This window comes from Mobula birostris, chromosome 22 (assembly GCF_030028105.1).
Source record: "Mobula birostris isolate sMobBir1 chromosome 22, sMobBir1.hap1, whole genome shotgun sequence".
Classification (NCBI taxonomy): domain Eukaryota; kingdom Metazoa; phylum Chordata; class Chondrichthyes; order Myliobatiformes; family Myliobatidae; genus Mobula; species Mobula birostris.
The window spans coordinates 26,773,834-26,800,083 of record NC_092391.1 but is presented as its reverse complement, the minus strand read 5'-3'; the positions used below and the strand labels follow the sequence as shown (position 1 = coordinate 26,800,083).

Genomic DNA, 26,250 nt, shown 5'->3' with positions numbered 1-26,250 from the left:
GTCTGTGTGGGATTCCTCCGGGAGATCCAGTTTGTTCATTCCCTCTGTGTCCGTGTGGGATTCCTCTGGGAGATCCAGTTTGTTCATTACCTTTGTGTCTGTGTGGGATTCCTCCGGGAGATCCGGTTTGTTCAATCTCTCTGTGTCCATGTGGGATTCCTCCAGACGATCTGGTTTGTCCAATCTCTCTGTGTCCGTGTGGGATTCACCTGGGAGATCCGGTTTGTTCATCCTGTTTGTGTCCGTATGGGATTCCTCCAGATGATCCAGTTTGTTCATTCTCTCTGTGTCTGTGTGGGATTCCTCCGGACGATCCATTTTGTTTATTCTCTCGGTGTCCGTGTGGGATTCCCCCGAATGATCCGGTTTGTACAATCTCTCTGTGTCCGTGTGGGATTTGTCCAGGAGATCCAGTTTGTTCATTCTCTCTGTGTCCGTGTGGGATTCATCAAGACGATCCGGTTTGTACAATCCCTCTGTCTGTGTGGGATTCGTCCAGACGATCCAGTTTGTTCAATGTCTCTGTGTCCGTGTGGGATTCCTCCGGACGATCCAGTTTGTTCATTCTCTCTGTGTCCGTGTGGGATTCCTCCGGACGATCTGGTTTGTTCATTCCCTCTGTGTCCGTGTGGGATTCCTCTGGACGATCCGGTTTGTACCTTCTCCCTGAGGGCATGTGGGATTCGTCCAGACGATCCGGTTTGTACATTCCCTCTGTGTCTGTGTGGGATTCGTCCAGACGATCCGGTTTGTACGTTACCTCTGTGTCGGTGTGGGATTCCTCCGGATGATCCGGTTTGTTCAATGTCTCTGTGTCCATGTGGGATTCCTCCGGATGATCCGGTTTGTTCATTCCGTCTGTGTCTGAGTGGGATTCCTCCGGGAGATCCAGTTTGCTCATTCCCTCTGTGTCCGTGTGGGATTCCTCTGGGAGATCCAGTTTGTTCATTCCCTTTGTGTCTGTGTGGGATTCCTCCGGGAGATCTGGTTTGTTCAATCTCTGTGTCCGTGTGGGATTCCTCCGGACGATCTGGTTTGTCCTATCTCTCTGTGTCTGTGTGGGATTCGTCTGGGAGATCCGGTTTGTTCATCCTGTTTGTGTCTGTGTGGGATTCCTCCAGACGATCCAGTTTGTTCATTCTCTCTGTGTCTGTGTGGGATTCCTCCGGACGATCCGGTTTGTTTATTCTCTCTGTGTCCGTGTGGGATTCTCCTGGATGATCCGGTTTGTAGAATCTCTCTGTGTCCGTGTGGGATTTGTCCAGGAAATCCAGTTTGTTCATTCTCTCTGTGTCCATGTGGGATTCATCCAGACGATCTGGTTTGTACAATCCCTCTGTGTCTGTGTGGGATTCCTCCGGACGATCTGGTTTGTTCATTCTCTCTGTGTCTGTGTTGGATTCCTCCAGGAGATCCAGTTTGTTCATTCCCTCTGTGTCCATGTGGGATTCCTCTGGACGATCCGTTTTGTACCTTCTCCCTGAGAGCATGTGAGATTCGTCCAGATGATCCGGTTTGTACATTCCCTCTGTGTCTGTGTGGGATTCGTCCAGATGATCCGGTTTGTACATTCCCTCTGTGTCTGTGTGGGATTCCTCCGGACAATCCGGTTTGTTCAATGTCTCTGTGTCCATGTGGGATTCCTCCGGACGATCTGGTTTGTTCATTCTCTCTGTGTCCGTGTGGGATTCCTCCGGATGATCCGTTTTGTACAATCTCTCTGTGTCCGTGTGGGATTCCTCCGGACGATCCGGTTTGTACCTTCTCCCTGAGAGCATGTTGGATTCCTCCGGACGCTCTGGGTTCCTCAAATAGAAATCTCCCACATTCAATTATTCGTAGGTAGCTGAGTGGCGGACTCTAGGGGTTTGGGAAGGTGCAGAGAATAACGAATGGGATTAGTGGCTGATGGCCATCTTGGTGGCTGCCTCCATGATGTTTCTCCCTATGATTGTAAATGGAGTCAGGCAGGTTATTGGAATGATGTGATAATCAGCCCGGTTCCATTGAATGGCAGAACTGGATAAAGTGGCTGAGTGTGTTCCTCATGTTCCTGTGGGTAGGGAAGGGAGATGTCTGGAACTTTGTCCTCTATTGATATACCAAATGCACAAGACAATAATAGCCACAAGAAATGCTGGAAGCCTTGAATACACTCAAAATTCCAGAGGTTCTCAGCAGGTCTTTCTTTTCAAATCTTTTTATTGTATATATAGGAAAAATAACATGAGTACATCAAAGTAACAACACTTACAATGCCTCAAAAAAAAACATTACCTTAAAGATTGAAAACAAAATTTTGTGATAACAAAAAAAACCTACTGAGTAGAAAAGTGAGAAAAAAAAAGAGAACCCATTAGGTGTACAACCCCGGAGCCACGCGTCATACAAAAAGCTTCTAAAAATAAACATCAAACCACCAGCAAGAAAAGAAAATATACTAAAAGAGTTTACAATTAGATCGTGGAAAAATTATATCAATTAACTCAAATGATAATAACCAGCAAATGAGCCCCATCTTTTCTCAAAATCAAATAAAGGTTCAAAGGTTCAACTTCTAATTTTCTCCGAACTAAGACATAGCATCACTTGAGAGAGCCGATGTATCCTTCCACTTCAACAAAATGGCCCTCCTAGCTATCAATGTAACAAATGCAATAACATGTTGGTCAGACACAGAGATACCTTGAATATTTTGAGGAACTATTCCAAAGAGCACAGTTAATTTATTAGGTTGTAAATTAATTTTAAGTGCTTTAGAAATTGTTGAGCAAACCGACTTCCAGAACTGTTCCAATATAGAACAAGACCAAAACATATGTGTCAGTGTAGCTATCTCAGTTTTACATCTATCACAATGACTATCAACATTAGGAAAGATTTTAGAAAGTCGCTCCTTTGTCAAATGATAACGATGTACAATTTTAAATTGAATCAATGAATGGCTAGCACAAATTGAAGAGTTAACCAACTTCAGTATCCGCATCCAGCCCTCCGTCATAAAAGTCAATTTAAGTTCCTTTTCCCTGTCGTTCTCAGCAGGTCAGGCAGCATCGAATGTGGGGTGGGGGGGAGTAACCAGTATATTCAGGCTGAGGCCCTTCATCAGGACTGGAGAGAAAGGCGGTAGAAACCAGAACAAGGAAGTGGAGATGGGAAGAATACAAGCTGGTGGGTGATAGGTGAAGCCAGGTGAGGGGGAGGAGAATGAAGTAAGTAGCTGGAAGGGGATAGGAGGATGAGGGATGAGAGGGTAACTAGAATGAGGAATGGAAAAAAGGGAAAAAGGGAGAGGCAGTCTTGGTGAAGGGTCTCTGCCCGAAATGTTGACTCTTTATTCCTTCCTACAGATGTTGCCTGACTTGCTGAATTCCTCCAGCATTTTGTGAGTGTTACCCTGCAACTTTAATAGGAAGTATATTGGTTATTACCATTCAAAATCCTGCAAATTCTGGAATAATTTCTGCAGGTTGGAGGATAGAACAAGTAGGGGTTGTCAGAACATTGCCATCAGGGGTTAAGTATGTAAGCTGCAGGAAATTTGGGCTTTGACAAGTTGACTTCCTGTTTCTGAGCCCTGCAGAGTACAGTTTCCTGTTTTGCAGTGATAGGCATAAATTATTATTTTTTTATATTTTTAATTCTCGTTCATAAAATAGTAATCTGTTTTGTATGGGTTTGTCATTAACACACACACACACACACACACACACACACAGGGAGTCACTGTTAACTACTCAGAGATGGACAAACAAACAGACAGACACACTATGTTAAAGAGACAGAAAGACACACACACACACACACACACACACACACACAGATAGGCAGACACTTACCCACATGTATACCACACAAACTAACATACAGCTGCAGATGACTGGAAAGCACAAGGTAGTCTGAAACAGGAAAAGACAAATTACATCAAAACTGTTCAACAAAATGCACAACCACAAACTATGTTCCTTTGTCTAAGTCTTTTAATTAATTAATTTACAGGAAATGGGCGTTGCTGGAAAGGTCGACATTAGTAGCCCATTCCTGTTAACGTGACCAGATTGTTCACTGAGGCACTTCAAAAAAGGATAAGTTATGTTCAGGAAAGGACAGCAAATTCCCTTTCCTAAATGAACGTTATTAAATGGACTGAGATTTCACAGTAACCTGAAAGGTTTTCGCTGTGTCTCTGTGGTTAGTGCCATTGCTGTATAGTTGAAAGTTTAAGAGGGTTCAGGAACCACTCCAGAGACTGAAGCACGAGCTCTAGGCTGACGGTACCGGTGTATTACTAATGGAGTGCTGCACTGCCATTGTTGTCTTTTGGCATCATCTGCCCTCAATGGAGTAGGTGGAACGTTCCTGTCAGTCTACCTGGCCAATATTTATTCAGCAACGAATAGACTTTCTAGTCATTATCTTACTGATTGTGAAATCTTGCTGTGCTCTGAGTATCGTCCACATTTCCTACTGATGGTGATTTGAACTGTAATCCCCGGTTGTGGAGCACTTTGAAGTCTTATGAGGAACTAAAAGGGTTTGTTGAATCTCAAGACCCTTCCTTCCAGCTTCAATTCCTTTGGTAGAGTCATAAATAATTCAATCCTACTTCTTTCATCCAATTGAAAATCTGCTGTTTTTCTGGAAACATGAGGGTGACCATTTCCATTTTGTTTAGCATCACTCTAGAACATCTGACCTTTGGTTCCCCTCGTGTCCTCGACTGTCAGAACAACTCTACTCTCAGGACTAGGTTAGTGATGTTTGTGCAGGGTCCCAGGTCAAAGTGCTCTTCCCAGCACAGCCCCACCATGGAATGCCTGCTAGGCGAAGAAGTACCTTCTCCTCATACTTCTACCCTTCTACCCCACCGCCTCCTCCTTTCACCTCCAGCGCCGCGCTGCATTGGAGCTGTGAGTGAGGCAGAACAATGGCTTCAGCAGCTGCTTAGCTGCAGATTTCTGTTCAGCCAGACGAAATTCAGTCCCAAATCCGGTATCATCTTGGAAACTCATGGTGTCTCTGGTCAAGATGATAAGAGTCTGCGCCTTTCACCACCCCAAACCTCTTTATCTGGTATAGCTCTGTATTGCAGCTGTATAGGACCCTGGTCAGACCCCACTTGGAGTACTGTGCTGAGTTCTGGTCGCCTCACTACAGGAAGGATGTGGAAACCATAGAAAGGATAGAGAGGAGATTTACAAGGATGTTGCCTGGATTGGGGAGCATGCCTTATGAGAATAGGCTGAGTGAACTCGGCCTTTTCTCTTTGGAGCAACGGACTTGATGACTTGATAGAGGTGTATAAGATAACGAGAGGCATTGATCGCGTGGATAGTCAGAGGCTTTCTCCCAGGGCTGAAATGGCTAGCACGAGAGGGCATAGTCTTAAGGTGCTTGTAAGTAGGTACAGAGGAGATGAGAGGGGTAAGTTTTTTTATGCAGAGTGGTTAGTGCGTGGAATGGGCTGCCGGTGACAGTGGTGGAGGCAGAAACGATAGGGTCTTTGAAGAGACTCCTGGATAGGTACATGGAGCTTAGAAAAATAGAGGGCTATGGGTAAAGCCTAGGTAGTTCTAAGGCAAGGACATGTTTGGCACAGCTTTGTGGGCTGAAGGGCCTGTATTGTGCTGTAGGTTTTCTACGTTTCTATGACTGTTTTCTTTCTCTGGGTACTTCAGGTTTCTCTGGCCAGCACTGTGAGGTGAACGTGGATGACTGCCCCGATCACCAGTGTGACAACGGAGGGCTGTGTGTGGACGGGGTGAATACCTACAACTGCCAGTGCCCCCCAGAGTGGACAGGTAAACACTCGGACAGATCGCCTCACTTCAAGCCTGCCGGGCTGCCTCCTGTGAGAAGCCTTCTACTCTTGTTCATAAGATTCAGTGGTCTCTTTCCGAGAAATGGGGCTTACTGGTCCACAGCTGATAATAAAGCTGTTCCAGAAAGCTGTTCCAGTCTTCGAATGTGATCACTCAACCATCGAAAGCCTTCATCTGCTGTGGTGCTGGACTCTGAAATTCCTGCCTGAATCCTGTTCACTCCCTCTTCTCCCTTTTTGGTGCCTGTAGCATCCTTTGAGTTCCAGCCCTTATGTCGGCTTAGTGTCAACCTTTTGTGATGACATCCGGCAAAGAGGCGGAATGTTTCTCTGTCAGTGCCTGCTGCTATGGGATCTCCTGAGAGGGAGAGGTACTGCCACCGGAACCCGTCTGGAGGGCAAGAGACCTCTATGAAATGGCTAACTAAAAATGGCCTCCAATTGAGGCTCCTACCCTTCCAAAGGTTGACCGGCTGTGACACATTCAACCCCAGAGAGCGTCACAGTCCTCGCATGGTGTTCACTCCAGGGTGGAGGGGTCACATGGGAGCAAGAACCGTGCTGTTTATCACCTTGTCTGGCTGCCCCCGTTTTTAGAGCCCAGATCCTCTTCCAATATCATAACTGGGAGGTTCTTCCCCTTCCCTCTGCTACACGTTACAGCTCAGGGGCTTAGTTCGTGATTTTCTGAGGGATTTTCTTTCTCCATTCTCCAATGCCTTTGCCACAGGCCAGTTCTGTACTGAGGATGTGGATGAGTGTCAACTCCAGCCCAATGCCTGCCAGAATGGAGGGACCTGCCACAACAGCAATGGAGGCTACAACTGTGTTTGTGTCAATGGCTGGACTGGAGACGACTGCAGTGAGAACATTGATGACTGTGCCATCGCTGCCTGCTACACTGGGGCCACATGCCACGATCGTGTTGCCTCCTTCTACTGCGAGTGTCCCCACGGAAGGACAGGTAAAACAGGAATGTCTTCGTATATCACACTAATCACCTGCCTCTGACTTTTGCCTGCTTCTAACCTATCATCACCTTTAACCTCTCACTCTCTCTGACCTGTCATCACCCCGGAGATCTCACTGTCTCTGACCTGTCATCACCTAGGAGATCTCAGTGCTTTTGACCTGTCATCACCTAGGAGATCTCACTGTCTCCGACCTGTCATCACCACGGAGATCTCACTCCATCTGACCTGTCATCACCAAGGAGATCTCACTGCCTCTGACCTGTCATCACCCTGGAGATCTCGCTGTCTCTGACCTGTCATCACCATGGAGATCTCATTCCATCTGACCTGTCATCACCCTGGAGATCTCACTCCATCTGACCTGTCATCACCAAGGAGATCTCACTGTCTTTGACCTATCATCACCAAGGAGATCTCACTGTCTTTGACTATCATCACCAAGGAGATCTCGCTGTCTCCGACCTGTCATCACCACGGAGATCTCACTCCATCTGACCTGTCATCACCCTGGAGATCTCACTCCATCTGACCTGTCATCACCAAGGAGATCTCACTGTCTTTGACCTATCATCACCAAGGAGATCTCACTGTCTTTGACCTATCATCACCAAGGAGATCTCGCTGTCTCTGACCTGTCATCACCCTGGAGATCTCACTCCATCTGACCTGTCATCACCCCGGAGATCTCGCTGTCTCTGACCTATCATCACCCTGGAGATCTCACTGTCTCTGACCTGTCATCACTAAGGAGATCTCACTCCATCTGACCTGTCATCACCCCAGAGATCTCACTACCTCAGTACTTTTGCCACCTCCGAACTCTTGCTGCTTTTGTCTCAAAGCAGCATCTGATTACCAGTGATCTCTTGTTTCTATCCTTGACCTTCTGTTCTCTCTCTCACTGCTGTTCTCTGAACGTGCTGCCTCTGCTCCTTCTGCCTTCTGAGCTTAGCTCCGCAGCATTTTCACCAGCATTGATTTCGAACCTTACCACCTTTACTGCTGCTGAATCTTCCCCGTTTCTGATCTTTCACACCAATCCACATGTTTGAGATGTTTAGTAGGATGGACGCGGACAAATAGACTGCTTGAAGAATAGGCGTCTCGAGGGCTGGAGGAGCGAAGGGGCCTGGAGACTGAACATCACAACTTATTGAATAAATCAATAAGAATATTCAAAATTCAGCATCACTTCTAAAGTAAAATTCAAAAGTAGAGGAATTGCATCAAATTGCGGAACTTTGATTAGATACCATTTTGACAGTTCTGCTCCTCAAGTTACTAAAGTGGTCAACGGTCGTGGAGTTGATGGGTGAATGGGCTTCCTTCTGTGCTCTATCTCTCTTTGACTCAAGAGAATTGTAGGAAGTGCAAACGACGTAAACAGAAACAGAAACAGAGCTGTACAAGGACGACAGCAGAACTGACAGGTGTTAGCCACAAGGAAGGACTAAAGGTTGTGGCTCGGTTCTCCGGAATAGAGACGGCTGACTGAGGTTATTAAAATAATGAAGGTGCTTGATAGGCAGATGGTAGAGAAAATGTTCCCCGTGTGGAAGACAAAGTGCCCAAGGTCTCAACATGCTTATCAGAATCAGGTTTATCATCACTGACAAATGTCATGGAATTTGTTGTTTTGCAGCAGCAGTGTAGAGCAAGGCATGAAAACTATTATAAATTATGAATTTAAATATACATAGCAAAAGACGAATATTGAGGTAGTGCTCCCGAGTTCATGGTCTGTTTAGAAATCTGACAGCGGAGGGAAGAAGCCGCTCTTCAAACATTGAGTGTGTATCTTCAGGCTCCTGTCCCTCCTCCCCGATGATAGTAATGCAAAGAGGGCAAGTCCAGGATGGCGAGGGTCTTCAGCAATGTATGCTGCCTTCCTGAGGCACTGTTCACAGGTTCGCTTATTTACCCAGAGAGAACAGAATGCAGGAGTGCTGAGAATGATTTGCGCAGTCCATGAGAAGGGAATCCGGGTATGGAGCTGAAGGAGAGAGGGAAGAGAAGGAGTGAGTGAAATGACATGAGATGGACGAGGCTTGTGTTCAGCATAAACAATAGAACAGACCAAATGGGCCAAACGGCCTTCTCACACTGTAAAATTCTTATCTGAACCAGATTTTAAGCAAAGGATTAGGTGCGTGATTGATGGAATGGGTGTGTGGGAATTTGGGATACTGTTCATGTGAAGGAAAGACTGGATGGCTGACTGGCCTGTTTGCTTGTGGTATACCCTCCCTGCTGACCCTCTCTCCTTTTTGCCTGCTGTATAGGCCTGTTGTGTCACCTGAACGATGCCTGCATCAGTAACCCATGTCACGAGGAAGCCAACTGCAGCACCAACCCTGTCAACGGGAAGGCGATCTGCATGTGCCCAGCTGGGTTCTCGGGGACCGCCTGCAAGCAGGACGATGACGAGTGCTCTTTAGGTAACGCAGGAAGCCTTCAATCCTGTATCTTCGCTCGCATTTCCTTCTCCCGTCCTGCAGTGAGGTTCAGCCAACCCTTCCTAAAGTGGTGCCTTGTTAGATCACTGGGAGAATAGGGGGAGAGAAATGCTTGAGTCTGGACTCACCTGGTAGAATGAGTCTCCAGAGGCAGAGGAGTGGCTGAGGGAGGAATGGATGGCGGGAGGGAAGCACCGCGGGAGTGCAGGACGGCGGAGAACTTTGTGCGATGATCTTTTAAAGCTCTCACTTGTGTGGCCTTCCGCAGGTTCTAACCCTTGCGAACATTCAGGGAAGTGTATTAACACCCTGGGCTCCTTTATGTGCCAGTGCCTGCCCGGCTACCACGGCCCTCGATGTGAACTGGACTTCAACGAGTGCATGTCCAGTCCATGCCAGAATGATGCAACCTGCCTCGACCTGATTGGACAGTTCCAGTGCATTTGCATGGCCGGTAGGTGCAGAAGCCCTCGGTCATGAAGGGCATCAGCTGGGAGAGGTGGTGGGAGACGGAGGATGGTGTAAGGACCACTGCTCCCTCTGATTTACATCAATCACCTGCTTAGACAGAACATAATCAGAGACAAGCATCGAAGCCTGCACCTAACATAACACGGTAGGTAATGAAGAGGACGGTCACAGACAAAGGAAGCCTACAGTTGGTAGACGATCATGAAAGAGAAACACTAACTCATTGGTACAACTTTACAGAGGACTCAGAAACATAACTGGGGAGTAGGCCCACCAGAGTGGCAGAACAAGTTGACATGGCTGCTGAGAAAGAGTCTGTGGAATCCTGTGTTCGATAACAGAGGACTGGTATATAAAAACAAAGCTATTGTGCCAGATGATTGGGGAAATGAGTTCAGGGCCCAGAGGGGAATGTACAAAATAAATCTGGAAACAGGAATTTCGAGCTATAATAGTCATCATGCCCAATTGGTTAACTAACACTTACGCAGATCCTTGTCTGGTCTGTGTCACTCATGCCCCGCACCAACATGGATTGGCAGCTACCTGTGGAAATCTGGATAAGACCACCCTCCCAGGCAGCGATGGGTGAGGGGACAAGGGCAGTCTGCATCAGCTCCTGGCCACTCAGTCTGTGCCTGGTGGCACCCATATTGGCAGGTATGGGTTGTGACCTTGAAACTGGATCGGTCTGGGCCTCAAATCCACCAAGGATCAGTACTGAACGTCACTAGCACAGGAAGCAATTACGTCTTCAGCATTCTCAGTTCACACGGAGGTTCAGTTAACCAACAGAGCCTAAGACTTGACTCTGTGTTTGGGGTTCTGGCATCACAATGACCATGAGTACCCATACTTGGCTGTGGTTGGGTTGGGTGCAACTTGGGTTGTAATCTTCCATACTCAGTAGATCAGACAGGGTAATTCCAGGCAGTTTCCAGAGTAGGTTACATGGTCGGCATAACATTGTGGGCTGAAGGGCCTGTAATGTGCTGTAGATTTCTATGTTCTTTGTTCAGAAGGCCTGCTTGTCAAGATTGACGTGGCTAAGATCACTACACATATGGACACAGGATGGGAATGGAGAGATCATTCTCTTTGCGGGGAACCTTACTTTACGTCCATTGAGAGTGTTTGACCAGGAAAAGTGTGGCAGAAATCTGGACAACTTTTCTCTGGGTCATTCCTAGAATGGGATCACTAAATTTTGTTGGGAAATCTATCCGCGGATCCGGAGCAGAGGTGAGGTCTGCATCTGGCAGGGTCGGATTGCTGAGTGAGCAAAAAGAAAACAATTTGTTTTGTGTGCTACACTTTATAGTGGGAACAAGTGGGGAATAGCCTCTAGATGTTAACGGGAGAAAATAAATATTTCCTCCCCTCTGTCTCTAATCCTAGGAATGTTCGTGATGAAGCATCTGAGATGGAAATGGTTAATTCTGTGTGTTAAAAAATTGCAGGTTACACAGGACTCTACTGTCAGATTGATACCGACGAGTGTGCCAGTAATCCATGCTTAAACAAGGGCAAGTGTATCGACAAAATCAACGAGTTTGAGTGCGAATGCCCTTCAGGTTAGTGCCAATAAACATTCGTACTCACCCCAACCCCCACCACATCCTCTGTGTGCTGTGAGCAAGGCCAGGGATTAATCCCGGCCTGCGGGCAGGCTTTAGCTGCCAAGACAAGGCCTACATGCTCTCCCAACCCCCTCACTACGGAGCAATCGGTCAACTGCCAAGATGATTCTGCTCATAACAACTGAAACTGGGAAAATGAAAATAATAAATTCAATAAAAAAAGACCAGTCATTTTTCTGATAAAATGCTTGAGTGTGCCCAATATATTGATTATCAGACCTTTGAGGGACTTGCATCAGTGCTGCGCATGGCACTCTACACGCACCCCCCTCTGTTCTAACTTTAAAAGCAGATTATTTATAACGTATTTTCTCCTTCGCCTCTCAACTCCTTAACAAACATCCAGACCAGCAAAAGTATACAAGCAAAAGAACACAACAAAAAGAATGCCAATACTTATACCAATCGTCAAACCTGCACCACATTTTAATAAGGTAAAGATGAACCCTGCTCAACATTTCAATGTAGCAAGGCCCCCCACACACTGACCCTCACTGGGAGACGGGTCCCCCACACACACTGACCCTCACTGGGGGATGGGTCCCCCACACACTGACCCTCACTGGGGACGGGTCCCCCACACACACTGACCCTCACTGGGGACGGGTCCCCCACACACTGACCCTCACTGGGGGACAGGTCCCCCACACACTGACCCTCACTGGGGGACAGGTCCCCCACACACACACTGACCCTCACTGGGGACGGGTCCCCCACACACTGACCCTCACTGGGGGACAGGTCCCCCACACACACACTGACCCTCACTGGGAGACAGGTCCCCCACACACTGACCCTCACTGGGGGACAGGTCCCCCACACACACACTGACCCTCACTGGGAGACAGGTCCCCCACACACTGACCCTCACTGGGACGGGTCCCCCACACACTGACCCTCACTGGGAGATGGGTCCCCCACACACTGACCCTCACTGGGATGGGTCCCCCACACACTGACCCTCACTGGGAGACGGGTCCCACACACACTGACCCTCACTGGGGGACGGATCCCCCACACACTGACCCTCACTGGGAGACGGGTCCCACACACACTGACCCTCACTGGGGGAGGGGTCCCCCACACACTGACCCTCACTGGGAGACGGGTCCCACACACACTGACCCTCACTGGGGGATGGGTCCCCCACACACTGACCCTCACTGGGGACGGGTCCCACACACACTGACCCTCACTGGGAGACGGGTCCCCCACACACTGACCCTCACTGGGGACGGGTCCCCACACACTGACCCTCACTGGGGATGGGTCCCCCACACACTGACCCTCACTGGGAGACGGGTCCCACACACTGACCCTCACTGGGGAGACGGGTCCCCCACACACTGACCCTCACTGGGGATGGGTCCCACACACACTGACCCTCACTGGGGATGGGTCCCCCACACACTGACCCTCACTGGGGGACGGGTCCCCCCACACACTGACCCTCACTGAGGGACGGGTCCCCCACACACTGACCCTCACTGAGGGACGGGTCCCCCACACACACACTGACCCTCACTGGGGACGGGTCCCCCACACACTGACCCTCACTGGGGGGACAGGTCCCACACACACACTGACCCTCACTGGGAGATTGGTCCCACACACTGACCCTCACTGGGGATGGGTCCCACACACACTGACCCTCACTGGGTACGGGTCCCCCACACACTGACCCTCACTGGGGACGGGACCCCCCCACACTGACCCTCACTGGGGACGGGTCCCCCACACACTGACCCTCACTGGGGGACAGGTCCCCCACACACTGACCCTCACTGGGGACGGGTCCCCCACACACTGACCCTCACTGGGGGACAGGTCCCCCCCACACACTGACCCTCTGACCCTCACTGGGGACGGGTCCCCCACACACTGACCCTCACTGGGGGGATGGGTCCCCCACACACTGACCCTCACTGGGGGATGGGTCCCCCACACACTGACCCTCACTGGGGACGGGTCCCCCACACACACTGACCCTCACTGGGGACGGGTCCCCCACACACTGACCCTCACTGGGGAATGGGTCCCCCACACACTGGCCCTCACTGGGGGACGGGTCCCCCACACACTGACCCTCACTGGGGGATGGGTCCCCCACACACTGACCCTCACTGGGGGACGGGTCCCACACACACTGACCCTCACTGGGGGATGGGTCCCCCACACACTGACCCTCACTGGGGATGGGTCCCCCACACACTGACCCTCACTGGGGGATGGGTCCCCCACACACTGACCCTCACTGGGGACGGGTCCCCCACACACTGACCCTCACTGGGGATGGGTCCCACACACACTGACCCTCACTGGGGGACGGGTCCCACACACTGACCCTCACTGGGGACGGGTCCCCCACACACACTGACCCTCACTGGAGACGGGTCCCCCACACACTGACCCTCACTGGGGACGGGTCCCCCACACACTGACCCTCACTGGGGGATGGGTCCCCCACACACTGACCCTCACTGGGGACGGGTCCCCCACACACTGACCCTCACTGGGAGATGGGTCCCCCACACACTGACCCTCACTGGGGGACGGGTCCCCCACACACTGACCCTCACTGGGGGACGGGTCCCACACACACTGACCCTCACTGGGGACGGGTCCCCCACACACTGACCCTCACTGGGAGACGGGTCCCCCACACACTGACCCTCACTGGGGACGGGTCCCACACACACTGACCCTCACTGGGGACGGGTCCCCCACACACTGACCCTCACTGGGGGATGGGTCCCCCACACACACTGACCCTCACTGGGGGGATGGGTCCCCCACACACTGACCCTCACTGGGGAATGGGTCCCCCACACACCGACCCTCACTGGGGGACGGGTCCCCCACACACACTGACCCTCACTGGGGACGGGTCCCCCACACACTGACCCTCACTGGAGGACGGGTCCCACACACACTGACCCTCACTGGGGGACGGGTCCCACACACACTGACCCTCACTGGGGACGGGTCCCCCACACACTGACCCTCACTGGGGGATGGGTCCCCCACACACATTGACCCTCACTGGGGAATGGGTCCCCCACACACTGACCCTCACTGGGGAATGGGTCCCCCACACACACTGACCCTCACTGGGGCACGGGTCCCCCACACACTGACCCTCACTGGGGACGGGTCCCCCACACACACTGACCCTCACTGGGGGATGGGTCCCCCACACACTGACCCTCACTGGGGGACGGGTCCCACACACACTGACCCTCACTGGGGGATGGGTCCCACACACACTGACCCTCACTGGGGACGGGTCCCACACACACTGACCCTCACTGGGGATGGGTCCCCCACACACTGACCCTCACTGGGGGACGGGTCCCCCACACACTGACCCTCACTGGGGACGGGTCCCACACACACTGACCCTCACTGGGAGACGGGTCCCCCACACACTGACCCTCACTGGGGACGGGTCCCACACACACTGACCCTCACTGGGGGACGGGTCCCCCACACACTGACCCTCACTGGGGACGGGTCCCACACACACTGACCCTCACTGGGGGACGGATACCACACACACACTGACCCTCACTGGGAGACGGGTCCCCACACACTGACCCTCACTGGGGATGGGTCCCCCACACACTGACCCTCACTGGGGACGGGTCCCCCACACACTGACCCTCACTGGGGACGGGTCCCACACACACTGACCCTCTCTGGGGGATGATCCCACTCACACTGACCCTCACTGGGGATGGGTCCCACACACACTGACCCTCACTGGGGACGGGTCCCACACACACTGACCCTCACTGGGGGGATGGGTCCCCCACACACTGACCCTCACTGGGGGATGATCCGACTCACACTGACCCTCACTGGGGATGGGTCCCACACACACTGGCCCTCACTGGGGGACGGGTCCCCCACACACTGACCCTCACTGGGGACGGGTCCCACACACACTGACCCTCTCTGGGGGACGGGTCACACACACACTGACCCTCACTGGGGACGGGTCCCACACACACTGACCCTCTCTGGGGGACGGGTCCCCCACACACTGACCCTCACTGGGGGGATGGGTCCCCCACACACTGACCCTCACTGGGAGACAGATCCCACACACACTGACCCTCACTGGGGAGACGGGTCTCACACACACTGACCCTCACTGGGGTATGGGCCCCACACACACTGACCCTCAATGGGGGACGGGTCCTACACACACTGACCCTCACTGGGGGATGGGTCTCACATACACTGACCCTCACTGGGGGACGGGTCCCACACACTGACCCTCACTGGGGGATGAGATTGATAGGCAGAAGGAGGGGGTTAACAGGCTGCATCTGACGTGTGTTAAAGTGAGGAGGAAAAGAGAGAAAGAGGAGAGAAAGAAGGCAGGCTCTGTGGTAGAGGAGATTGTTAGGAGATGGTGAAGAGGGAAGAGTTGAGGAATAGGTGGAGGGCAAGAGGCAGTGGAGGAATTCTGGAAGCTGACTGAAGAATGAGGAAGGCTGTTGCTGAACAAAACGTGCAATAAGAAATGAACCGTGGTCTGAATGGAGTCTGAGGGCTTTGTGTACCAGGAGCGAATGGCAGGGAGTTGTGAAGTTCAGGGACGCTGGCTGTCAATGGCTGGTGTCAGTGTGAGGTCAGGACCATTCAACTTGCCATTCTCAGTAACCATGGAGCCCCCACCGCACAACTGGGAAATGCTGCCTCAGAAAAACGACCTCGAGTAGCCCTTTCTCCCAGAGCAGCTGGAGAGGCCGCACACTCTTCGGCAGCTGATGTCCGGAGTCAACCGTTCCCCAGCCCCACTGCTCAGTCAGACACACACACACACACACACACACACACACACAGATACACACACACCTCACAGATACACACACACACACACACACACAAACACACACACACTCAGATACACGCACACTCACACACAGAGATACACACACACACACTCACATAGAGAGACACACACACACACACACAAACACACACACTCAGATACACGCACGCTCACACACAGACACACACTCACACACACACACACCTCACAGATACACACACACACACACACACAAACACACACACACTCAGATACACGCACACTCACACACAGAGATACACACACACACACACAGATACACACACACTCACACATAAAGATACACGCATGCACAGATACACACATGTACACGGATACAGACACACACACACACACACACACACACTCAGACACACACACACACACAGACACACACACACACTCACACACACACACACACTCAGATACACACACACACACACACACACACACAAACACACACACTCACACACAGAGATACACACACACACACAGATACACACACACTCACACATAAAGATACACGCATGCACAGATACACACATGTACACGGATACAGACACACAGATACGCACACACAGATACACACACACTCACACACAAAAATGCACGCACAGATACACACATGTACACGGATACAGACACACACAAACACTCACACAGAGATGCATACACAGACACACACACATTCGCATACACACACAGATACACATGTACACACTCACACACAGATATACATACATTCACACACACACACCCACAGAGATACACACACACACACTCACGCAGATGCCAACACACAGGCGCGCACACACACACACACACACTACAGTCTCACTGGAAGTGAAATGTGATCTGAATGGAGTCTGACAACCTTACATGTGAGAGTAAAGAAGGGACACTACTGTTTCAGGTTCTACATCGTAAAGTTTGTTCTGAATTGCCATGCATCTTGGAGTAACACACACAAAATGCTGGAGGAACTTGGAAGGTCAGGGAGCGTTTATGGAAATGAATAAAACAGTTGACATTTCAGACCAAGACCCTTCCTGCCGACCTGCTGAGCTTCTCCAGCGTTTTTTGTGTGTTGCTCTGGATTTCCAGCATCTGCAGATTTTCTTGTGTTTCTGCTTCTTACAGTGATGAGAATGCTCTGGTTAGGTTGCATAAATTGACCTCTTCACCTCCTGTCCCATCTTAAGATCCCTCCTTAGACTCAACCAGTGAACCTCTTCCTCTAGTACTCTTTAAGTCTTAAAGCACCTCTCTCCTTGCTCACCCATCCTTTGGTATCCTGTATCAATACCCAGTGCAAAATCCTGCCTCACTTCTGGCTTGGTCACCCAGTTCTGTGTTAACTCCTCAGGGTTCAATGGTAACTTGTGTCAGATCGATGTGGACGAGTGTGCGAGCACGCCCTGCAAGAACGCAGCCAGATGTGTCGACGGACCGAATAAATATCACTGTGAATGCTTGGAAGGTCAGTGCGCACGCTCCCCATCGCCTTCCATCCTCTCTGAGCAGCGAGTCGCTCTGATGCTCCCTCTTTCCTCCCCCTCCCCCCTCAGACTTGCCTTTGCTCCACTCTCCAATCTTCACCTCACCTTATCACGTCTGGTTAGACCTTCTCTCCTCAGCAACTTCCTGCCGGGTTTTTCTGCTCTGTGGGCCTCTGCTGTGTTGTCAGAGCTTCCGCCTAATAAATTGAAGCTCGCTTTAATTCTTCATTAATGAACATTGTTGGTTTCTGATGCAAGCAGAGGCCCATCACAGGAATATATGCAAGTGTGTGGTCTACCTGCCTGTGTGCATTTACATGTGTGTGATTCCATGTGTGGTCTACCTGCCTATGTGTGTGTACAAAATGTGTTTGCGTGTGTGTGTCTGTCTGTCTGTGCTTGTGTATACATGCGCTGGTGTTGTCTATCCTCTGGCCTTTTTACCCCTATCTCTCTCTCTCTCTGTCTCTCTAACTGTCTCTGTGTGTCTCTCTCTCTGTCTTTCTCTCTCTTTCTGTCTCTGTCTCTCTCTTTCTGTTTCTCTTTCTCTCTGTCTCTCCTTACTCTCTGTCTCTCTCTCTCTCTCCTCCTCTCTCTCTGTCTCTCTGTCTCTCTCTGTCTCTGTCTCTCACTCTCTCTCTCCCCCCTCTCTCCCCCACTCTCTTTCTCTCTCCCCCCCTCTCCCCCACTCTCTCTCTCTGTCTCTCTCCCCTTCATGCTCTCTCTCTCCCCCCCCTCTCTTTCTCTCTCCCCCCTCTCTGCCTCTCCTGATGTTCTCTGCCTTTGAGGTTGATTGATTTTTTGCTCTGCTCTAGGTTTCACCGGCACTCTTTGTGAGACTGACATCAATGAGTGTGAGCAGGATCCCTGTCACTATGGGACGTGCAAGGATGCCGTCGCAACCTTTAACTGCGTGTGTCTTGCGGGCTACACGGGCCGCGTCTGTGACATCAACATCAACGAGTGCCAGAGCCAACCCTGCCAGCACGGCGGCACCTGCCAGGACAAGGTGGATGGCTACACGTGCTCCTGCCTCAAGGGGACCTCAGGTAATGATCTCCTTCTCTTGCTATTGTACCCCTCCTCTCTCTTCATCCCCTTCTCCTTTTGCTCCCTTTTCACCTTTCTCAACTTCCGTCAAGACTTTATTTTCCCTTTCACTCTCTTATCTGTCACCCTTCCTCTCTCTCCCCATCTCTCCTCTTCCCTACTCTTCCTTTTCTCTCTCCTGCTCTCTCTTACTGCTCACTCACAAACCTTTTTGCCAGCAGATCCATAGCTCCCCATCCACCATTCTCTTCCCGAAAAAACAGACACCTTCCTACTCTCTGTGTTTTCTCTCGCGTGTCCTCCCGCGTTGCAGCCAACACTCGGACTTCAGGCAAAACGTTCAAACGGTTGTTCAGTTTATTATCTCACTGCTGTTTGTGGGATCTTGCTGAATTTGAAATGCCTGCCTCCCTTCCTAGAGGAAAGAACTGAAGGAGAGGCAGTGGGTATTCTGATGCTGTGAAAGGTGCTATGGAAATGCAACTCTTTCTAGCTTTGAACTGAAGTTTCTTAGGTTCTCAGTTTTCCATTGTGTTGTTGGATGATCGAGTTTCATAAAGTTTAGTTATTGTATTATTTACCCACAGGTGAAAACTGTGAAACAAACTTGGACGACTGTGCCAGCAACCCCTGTGAATATGGCAATTGCATTGATCAGATTAACAGCTACGACTGTGTCTGTGAGATGGGTTACACTGGTAAGGCCAATTTTCACCCCTGTAACACTCCCTCTGCTAGTCCAGTGCTGAAACCTTTGTCCATAACTTGTTAACTGTGTTCCAGTCCTCTCTGAGCAAGCCCACCATCTTCTCAGTTCATCCAGAACTTCATTTCCCATAACATGCTCACACAGCAGCTCATCCACTCTCCCAGCCTCTGAGAACTCCGGGAACTTGACCGAATCCTTACCTTTCTCAGCTATACCATAGGCTGCCCGTGCTCCGGGCTGGGAATTCCCTCCCTCAATCTCTTCACCTCTCTATTCTCCTTTAAGCTGCTCTTTGGAACGCAGCACTTTGATCAAAGCTTTTGTCCTGATACTCCACCCGGGTGGACGTGAAACTTTGTGTGACCTCACTGTTGTGAGCTCTCCAGTTCTGTTTCACCATCTTAGCCTCATAGTATGAGTGTTGCTGACATAACCCTGATGTACCACGTGCAACCCACCGGCAAGCACTGCAAAACCTCTTGCTGACCAGTCCTTTGAACTCCAGCACTTTGCTCCAACGCATTTCTGCAACATTTCTCAGTCTCCTGAACTTTAATCCAGGCCAAAGTGTCACTTTTGTTGAAAGAGATTTTGTCTCCTATTATGTTCCCTGTAAGCTAATGCTGAGTCTGAGCAATTTACAACTGGTCGCCAGCCTCTGAGTAGGTGGGAACTTGAACATCTCTGTTTCCAAGTGACATAGGAGGCTGTTCAGCCCATCAAGCTGTGTTAGTTCTCAGGACAATCCCATCAAACTTGTGGAGACACAAGCAGCTGCAGATGATGAAATCTGGAGTAAAAAATAAACCACTGGAAGAACTCGGCAAATTAAGCAGCATCTGTGGAGAAAATTGGCAGTATGTTGACATTTTGGGTTGAAACCTCCTTATCCCCATTCCCTCGTTCCTCATTCACAATCCTCCGACCCCATCCTCATTCTAATCACCCCTTACCCTACAACTTCCTGATGTCTCAGAATCCATTCTTGACCCCGTCTCTTAACACACAAACCCCTCTGTATTATCACTCCACTATTTTACACCCCCTCCCGCACATCTCGTTCCCCTTCCCCCCTGCATCCTGCCTCCCTATGCACATTCTGCCACTCTATGAACGGCGAGACACAAAGACCCTTCCCTCTGGGTGTGCCCGACCAACTCGGCCAAATTGAGGTTATGGGCTTCGGCAACTCTGGTCCTCTGGGCCTCACGCCCGCCCCTTTAAGGAGGGTGCCCGCTAATTGGGGGAACCTAAGTGCCACTTTACTAGGCCAAAAGGCTGAGCGAGAACATTTGAGTTGGCGTTGCCGCAGCAACCAGGGCTCTGCCCAGGCCCAGTCAATGGGAGCAGGTAAGCAGAGGAGCTGGAGTGAAAAGAGTGACTGTCATCAGTCAGGCCGAGCTCACTGAATCTCAGGAGTATCGTGTTCCTTCTCCCAGCACAAGTGCATGCTCGCACTCACGCTGGCTCTGTCTCGCTTTCCCGCGTCCCCCTCCACCGCTGACCTTTCACTCTCTCTTCCCCCCTCCCTCCTTCTCTCACTCTCCCTTTGGAATGGGGAGATTCGGGCAGCCTTCCCCCCACCCCCCAAACTACAGCACCTGACTGACAGGGCACCCAGAGGCTGAGAGGCCTAGGGACCGGGTACAGCTGCCGCTGAGGAGGGAGACTAACTTTTCAATAAAGCGCCCATTATTCAGCAGCAGCCCATCTGTTGGATTGGGTTTCAGGGCCAAGCCACTCCACCAGTCCTGCTTTCAAAGATCTGGGGCAACTGAAGCACAAGACAAGCCCGTAATCTGAGAAAACCCAGGTCTTGAATGTTGTTTCTTTGTTTCGGAGTTGAGGAGAGATTTAATTCTAAAGGGAGTCATTTCACGTCAGTTCAGTGCTGAATCCGTCACGGAACGGCATTATTGAAGTCTAAATTGGAAATGTTGAGAAGGAACAGGGGTGAAACAGTCTGAGCATCCAACTCCAGATTCCTCTTTCTGTCCAAAACATCTTCCTTTTGTAGGCACTGACCCTCACTGGGAGACGGGTCCCACAGTAACTACCAATGCCCCTCCCATGTTACCAACCCCACCCACACTAACTACCAACCCCCCACACTAATGACAACCCCCCCCACATTAACTCCCAATCATACCCTCACATAAACTTCTGATCCCTCTCGCACACTAACTGCTACCCCATCTCCCATACTAACCCCTGACCCATTCTCCCAGTCCCCTTCTCGTGTGGTGATTCCAGGCTATAACAGTGACAATAAGAAAATACTTTGGTGACCTTAAAATTCTTTGTGCCTTCCTGAGGAGATGTCAGGCTGTGTGTGTGTTTTTTTCACCTGCCCTATTTTCCCTCCTTGATTCAAGCTGTGGGATTCTCTCTATAAATCCCACTCTCGGCCTGCTCCCAGACTCCCCTCACTGACCCGTTGTTTGGGAAGCTGCCTGAGCTGGCTCCCTCTCCAGCACACAACCTGACCTCTCCTGGTAAAAGGTTTGATCCTTTGCTGTATGAGTGTCGTACTGTGCATCTGCGGGACTCTGTGACACTTGCTGCCACCTCATTCCCACATCGAAAAATGTGCACTTCTTTCCCGCTATTCCTTTAATACCATTCATTTATTTGCCGTGATGATCCTCATTAGCATTCATGCCTTCATTGCAATACCTTTATTAATATTCATGTATTCACCACAGAGGTTAATATGCATGTTTTAGCATCGTTCTGATTAATATTCATGTATTCACTACTGTCTTTGTTAATATTAATGTTTTGACTGTGCATTCCAGGACCAATGTGTAACATTAACATCGATGAGTGTGCGTCAAATCCTTGTCACAATGGTGGAACTTGCAAGGATGATATCAATGGCTTCACATGTATCTGCCCAGAGGGTTATCACGACTTGGTGTGCTTCTCTGAGGTCAATGAGTGTAACAGCAACCCCTGCATCCACGGAGAGTGCAGGGATGACCTCAATGGGTGCGTACTCTTCGATCATATGGGTGGTTGGACAATAGGGTGAACGGGGAGGTGGGGGTGAGGTAAGGGGAAAACAACCTAGGGAGCTTTATTTTGTACCTAACCTGCGCCTGCCTGAGTCCGGTAATGTCCGGGCTGGTGTTCATTCCGTATCAAACCCAAATCACCTTTGCCACCAAATCGATGAAACATGTAGGGAGAGCTGTATTCTGTCTCTAACCAATATTGCCCCAGCCCTGGGGATGTCTAATGGTATGTATGGATGATTGTGTATGTGGTATCCAAACCTTGCTATTCCTGCCACAGGGGTGTTCAAAGGACTCTGTAGTGGGATTTTTACTGGGTATCTAATCCCTATGGTCTTTGATAGGATCATGTAGAAGGAGCTCTCATCTCTACCTAATCAGTGTTGTACCTGCCAAGGTTGTGTTTGAGGAAATTTTATTCTCTATTTTACCTGTTTTGCCCAAGATTACCCGTAATCCTACCTGCTCTATTTTACCTGTAATCTTACCTGCTGTATTTTACCTGTAATCCTACCTGCTCTATTTTACCTGTAATCTTACCTGCTCTATTTTACCTGTAATCTTACCTGCTGTATTTTACCTGTTTTGCCCAAGATTACCCGTAATCTTACCTGTTCTATTTTACCTGTTTTACCTAAGATTACCTGTAATCTTACCTGGGCGTGGGAACATTTGACAGGGACACGTGTGAAACCCGTTTCTGCTGCCATGCCCTGGGGTGCGTGGTGGGGCCTTTGCTCTGTATCTGTGGAGAGTCTGATGAGATTGGGCTGTTGAACTCACTCTGTTCTTCCGCCTGACAGGTACAGCTGCGAGTGCATCCCCGGCTGGACAGGCATGAACTGTGACCTGAACGTCAACGAGTGCGAATCTCTCCCCTGTGTCAATGGCGGCACATGTCGGGACATGAACAATGGCTACCTGTGTGACTGCCGGCCCGGCTTCAGAGGTAGGAACGAGCACGGGGAGGCTCTCTGCTGAGAATTACAGACCAGAGGATAGTACTCTCAGTATCCCTCGTTCCCGGACACGTTCCTCATCTGGGACCCCGGACTGGGAAGGCGGTGTGCGTACAACACAGCACTGTGGAGTTCTGTGAATGAATGTGTCTCTCTCTTTCATTCTCCTGATCCCATTTTTACTTTATCACTTTCCCGTACTAGACTGATCCTAAAAGGATTGGTCATTTCAGTTTAGGAGCGTAGCACTTAGTGTAACTCTATTGCAGTGCCTGTGACAAGGGTTCAATTCCTGGTGTTGCCTGTAAGGAGTTTGTACCCTCTTTTCCTTGTGGGCTTCCTTTGGGTGCTTCAGTCTCCTCTCTTGTACGAAAGACATTTGTGTTGGTAGATTAATTGGTCACATGGGTGTAACTGAGTGGCACAGGCTCAGACCGGAAAGGCCTGTTACCATCCTGTATCTCTCTCTCTCTCTCTCTCTCTCACACACACACACACACACACACTGCCTCTTACATTCTCTCTGTCTCTCATCTTGTACACTTCCCCATCTTTTTCTTTCTCTTTCTCATTCTGTCCGCTGTCTTTCTTTCCCATTCTCTTATTGACTTCACTCTGTATCTCCTTTTTCCCCTCTCTGTCTCTCTGTTGTTCTGTGTGGTTTCTGTACTGATGCATTCCTTCCTCCTTCAGGACCCAACTGTCAGACAAACATCAACGAGTGTGCGTCCAACCCGTGCCTGAATCAGGGAAGCTGCATCGATGATGTGGCCGGATACAAGTGCAACTGCATCTTGCCGTACACAGGTGAGGCACTCAGCCGGATGCTGTCGCTGTAGTTGCTGTTGTTCCCTTTTGCGCCTTGTGGCGCATCGGGAGGCTTTTTCTCCCCCTGTTTCTGTAGCATTTGATTGTTTTTTACGAGGCTGAGTTGCAAGGAGCCGACCAGATTCGAACCCGGGAACCATTCACTTTGCAGTCTGGTGCTGATGCCACTACACCACGGCCAGTCTACTGCATCACCTCAAGCTGATGTGCTGTGTTGGAACTTTTAAGATAAGGCACCAAACGAGGGACTATTAATCAAGAGTACTTGGGGAAAATCTAATGGCATGAGCTGAAGATTAGATCATTAATGAAACTTTGTGGGTCTGAATAAAAGGGTCATTTTCAAGTTAGAAGACTGTGTCAGGGGCAGTAGCTGCTTTTCAGACAGCATTCGGAGTATTGTGAACAGTTTTGGGCCCTGTATCCGATGTGCTGTCGTTGGAGAATGAAAGGGTTGATGTATGAGGAGCACTTGATGGCTGTGGGCCTGTATTTGCTGGAGTTTAGAAGAATAGAGAGGAATCACATTGAAACCTACCGAACAGTAAAGGGCCTTGATAGAGTGGACAGGGCAAGGATGTTTCCAATAATGTGAGAACCCAGAACCAGAGAGCATGGCAGAGTAGAAGGGGATCTCTTTAGAACGGAAATTAGGAGAAATTTCTCTGGGATATATTGCCACAGGTGGCCATGGAGGTCATTGGGTATATTTAACATGGAGTTTGATTGTTCCTTAATTAGTAAGGGTGTCAAAGGTTACAGGGAGAAGTCAGGAGAATGGGGTTGAGAAGGAAAATAAATCAGATATTATGGAATGGCAGAACAGATTTGATGGGCCAAATGGCCTAATACTGCTCCTATATTGTATGGTATTCATAACATTCTCTGGTTATTAGACCAGGGCAAGATACACTGTTAAAAACCTTAAACCTATGCCAGACTATGGCAGAAAGGTTCTGACTATCGACTCTATGTATGCCTTTCATAATCTTATATGCCTTTGTGGGCTCGTCCCTCAGCCTCTCTGCTCCAGGGAACCAACCTCAGTTTACCCAGAGCGACACTCACAAACTGATTATACAGTCTCTGAAAATCACTGAGGTCCAACCATTCAGGCAGACGTCCTGCCGGACCTTTTCTGTGTCAGGGACCTTTTTTAAGTCAATTGGAGAGTAGGTGGGTGGTCTTAGTGCAATATCTCATCTGAAAGATAGCCCCTCTGTCAGAAATGCCAGCCCAGATAAAAGTTTCATGTCAGTCGAACTGTTGGCTCCTGACTCGGATGAAAGTCAGGCGGATTATGGCAGGGCTGGTGCCGTAGTCCCTTTCTATTTAGGAACTGAAGAACACCAGGTTCTTGGTGAGGTAATCAGTTCTAGGGCGTCTCCAGTTCCGCCGTCTCCGCCCCAAACATGAAGCATCCGAAAAGCTTTCAATCTGCACTGGAAGGCTGGGTCCAGAGAGGAGTGGGGCGCTGAGACTGGTCCAAGCTGAACAAACAGTGAGCAGATTTCCTGGTGAGATGCCTACTCACGAGGAGCTGTTGATGCCTGGCTTCCTGCTCCCTGGAAACACTGGTGCAGAGGGAACAATTGCTGGAAATGGCGTCACCCTTCCTGTCTCTGCTGGGTTTCCCTGGAAACTGGTTGAGGGAAAGGTCTGCAATCACATTACACAACAAAAGGAGAGAAACCTCAGCTTTGGAAATTTTAACCCTAACAAAAAATGTAAATTAATATTCAAAAATCATTTCATCCCCATCAGACACAGTAGGGACTGTATTGTGGTTGCAGAGACTTGGGATCCAAGTTCAGGCCAAAATAAATGGAGGTTCTGCTTCTGTTCCCAGTCCAGTGACTACTGACCCCTGGTGGAGGGTCGCTGCATCGGCTGGCATCCCCCCCACTGCTGGTCAGTGTGCATGGGATCCACCCCCAGTGAGGGTCAATTTGCCCATTGTTAACA

General features: G+C 50.2%; 1 protein-coding gene across 2 annotated transcripts in view; it reads left to right on the top strand.

Moving 5' to 3' along the window:
* Nucleotides 1-26,250, top strand: part of notch1b (notch receptor 1b) — a 119,824-nt gene that overhangs the window by 57,451 nt on the left and 36,123 nt on the right. For both annotated transcript variants that reach the window (XM_072240432.1, XM_072240431.1), the window contains 11 exons: nucleotides 5,679-5,801; nucleotides 6,552-6,785; nucleotides 9,078-9,233; nucleotides 9,520-9,705; nucleotides 11,183-11,296; nucleotides 17,590-17,703; nucleotides 18,538-18,771; nucleotides 19,360-19,470; nucleotides 22,280-22,472; nucleotides 23,302-23,447; nucleotides 24,151-24,264. In XM_072240432.1, the coding sequence (XP_072096533.1) occupies nucleotides 5,679-5,801; nucleotides 6,552-6,785; nucleotides 9,078-9,233; nucleotides 9,520-9,705; nucleotides 11,183-11,296; nucleotides 17,590-17,703; nucleotides 18,538-18,771; nucleotides 19,360-19,470; nucleotides 22,280-22,472; nucleotides 23,302-23,447; nucleotides 24,151-24,264 (1,725 nt within the window). The remainder of the gene's footprint in view (nucleotides 1-5,678; nucleotides 5,802-6,551; nucleotides 6,786-9,077; nucleotides 9,234-9,519; nucleotides 9,706-11,182; nucleotides 11,297-17,589; nucleotides 17,704-18,537; nucleotides 18,772-19,359; nucleotides 19,471-22,279; nucleotides 22,473-23,301; nucleotides 23,448-24,150; nucleotides 24,265-26,250) is intronic.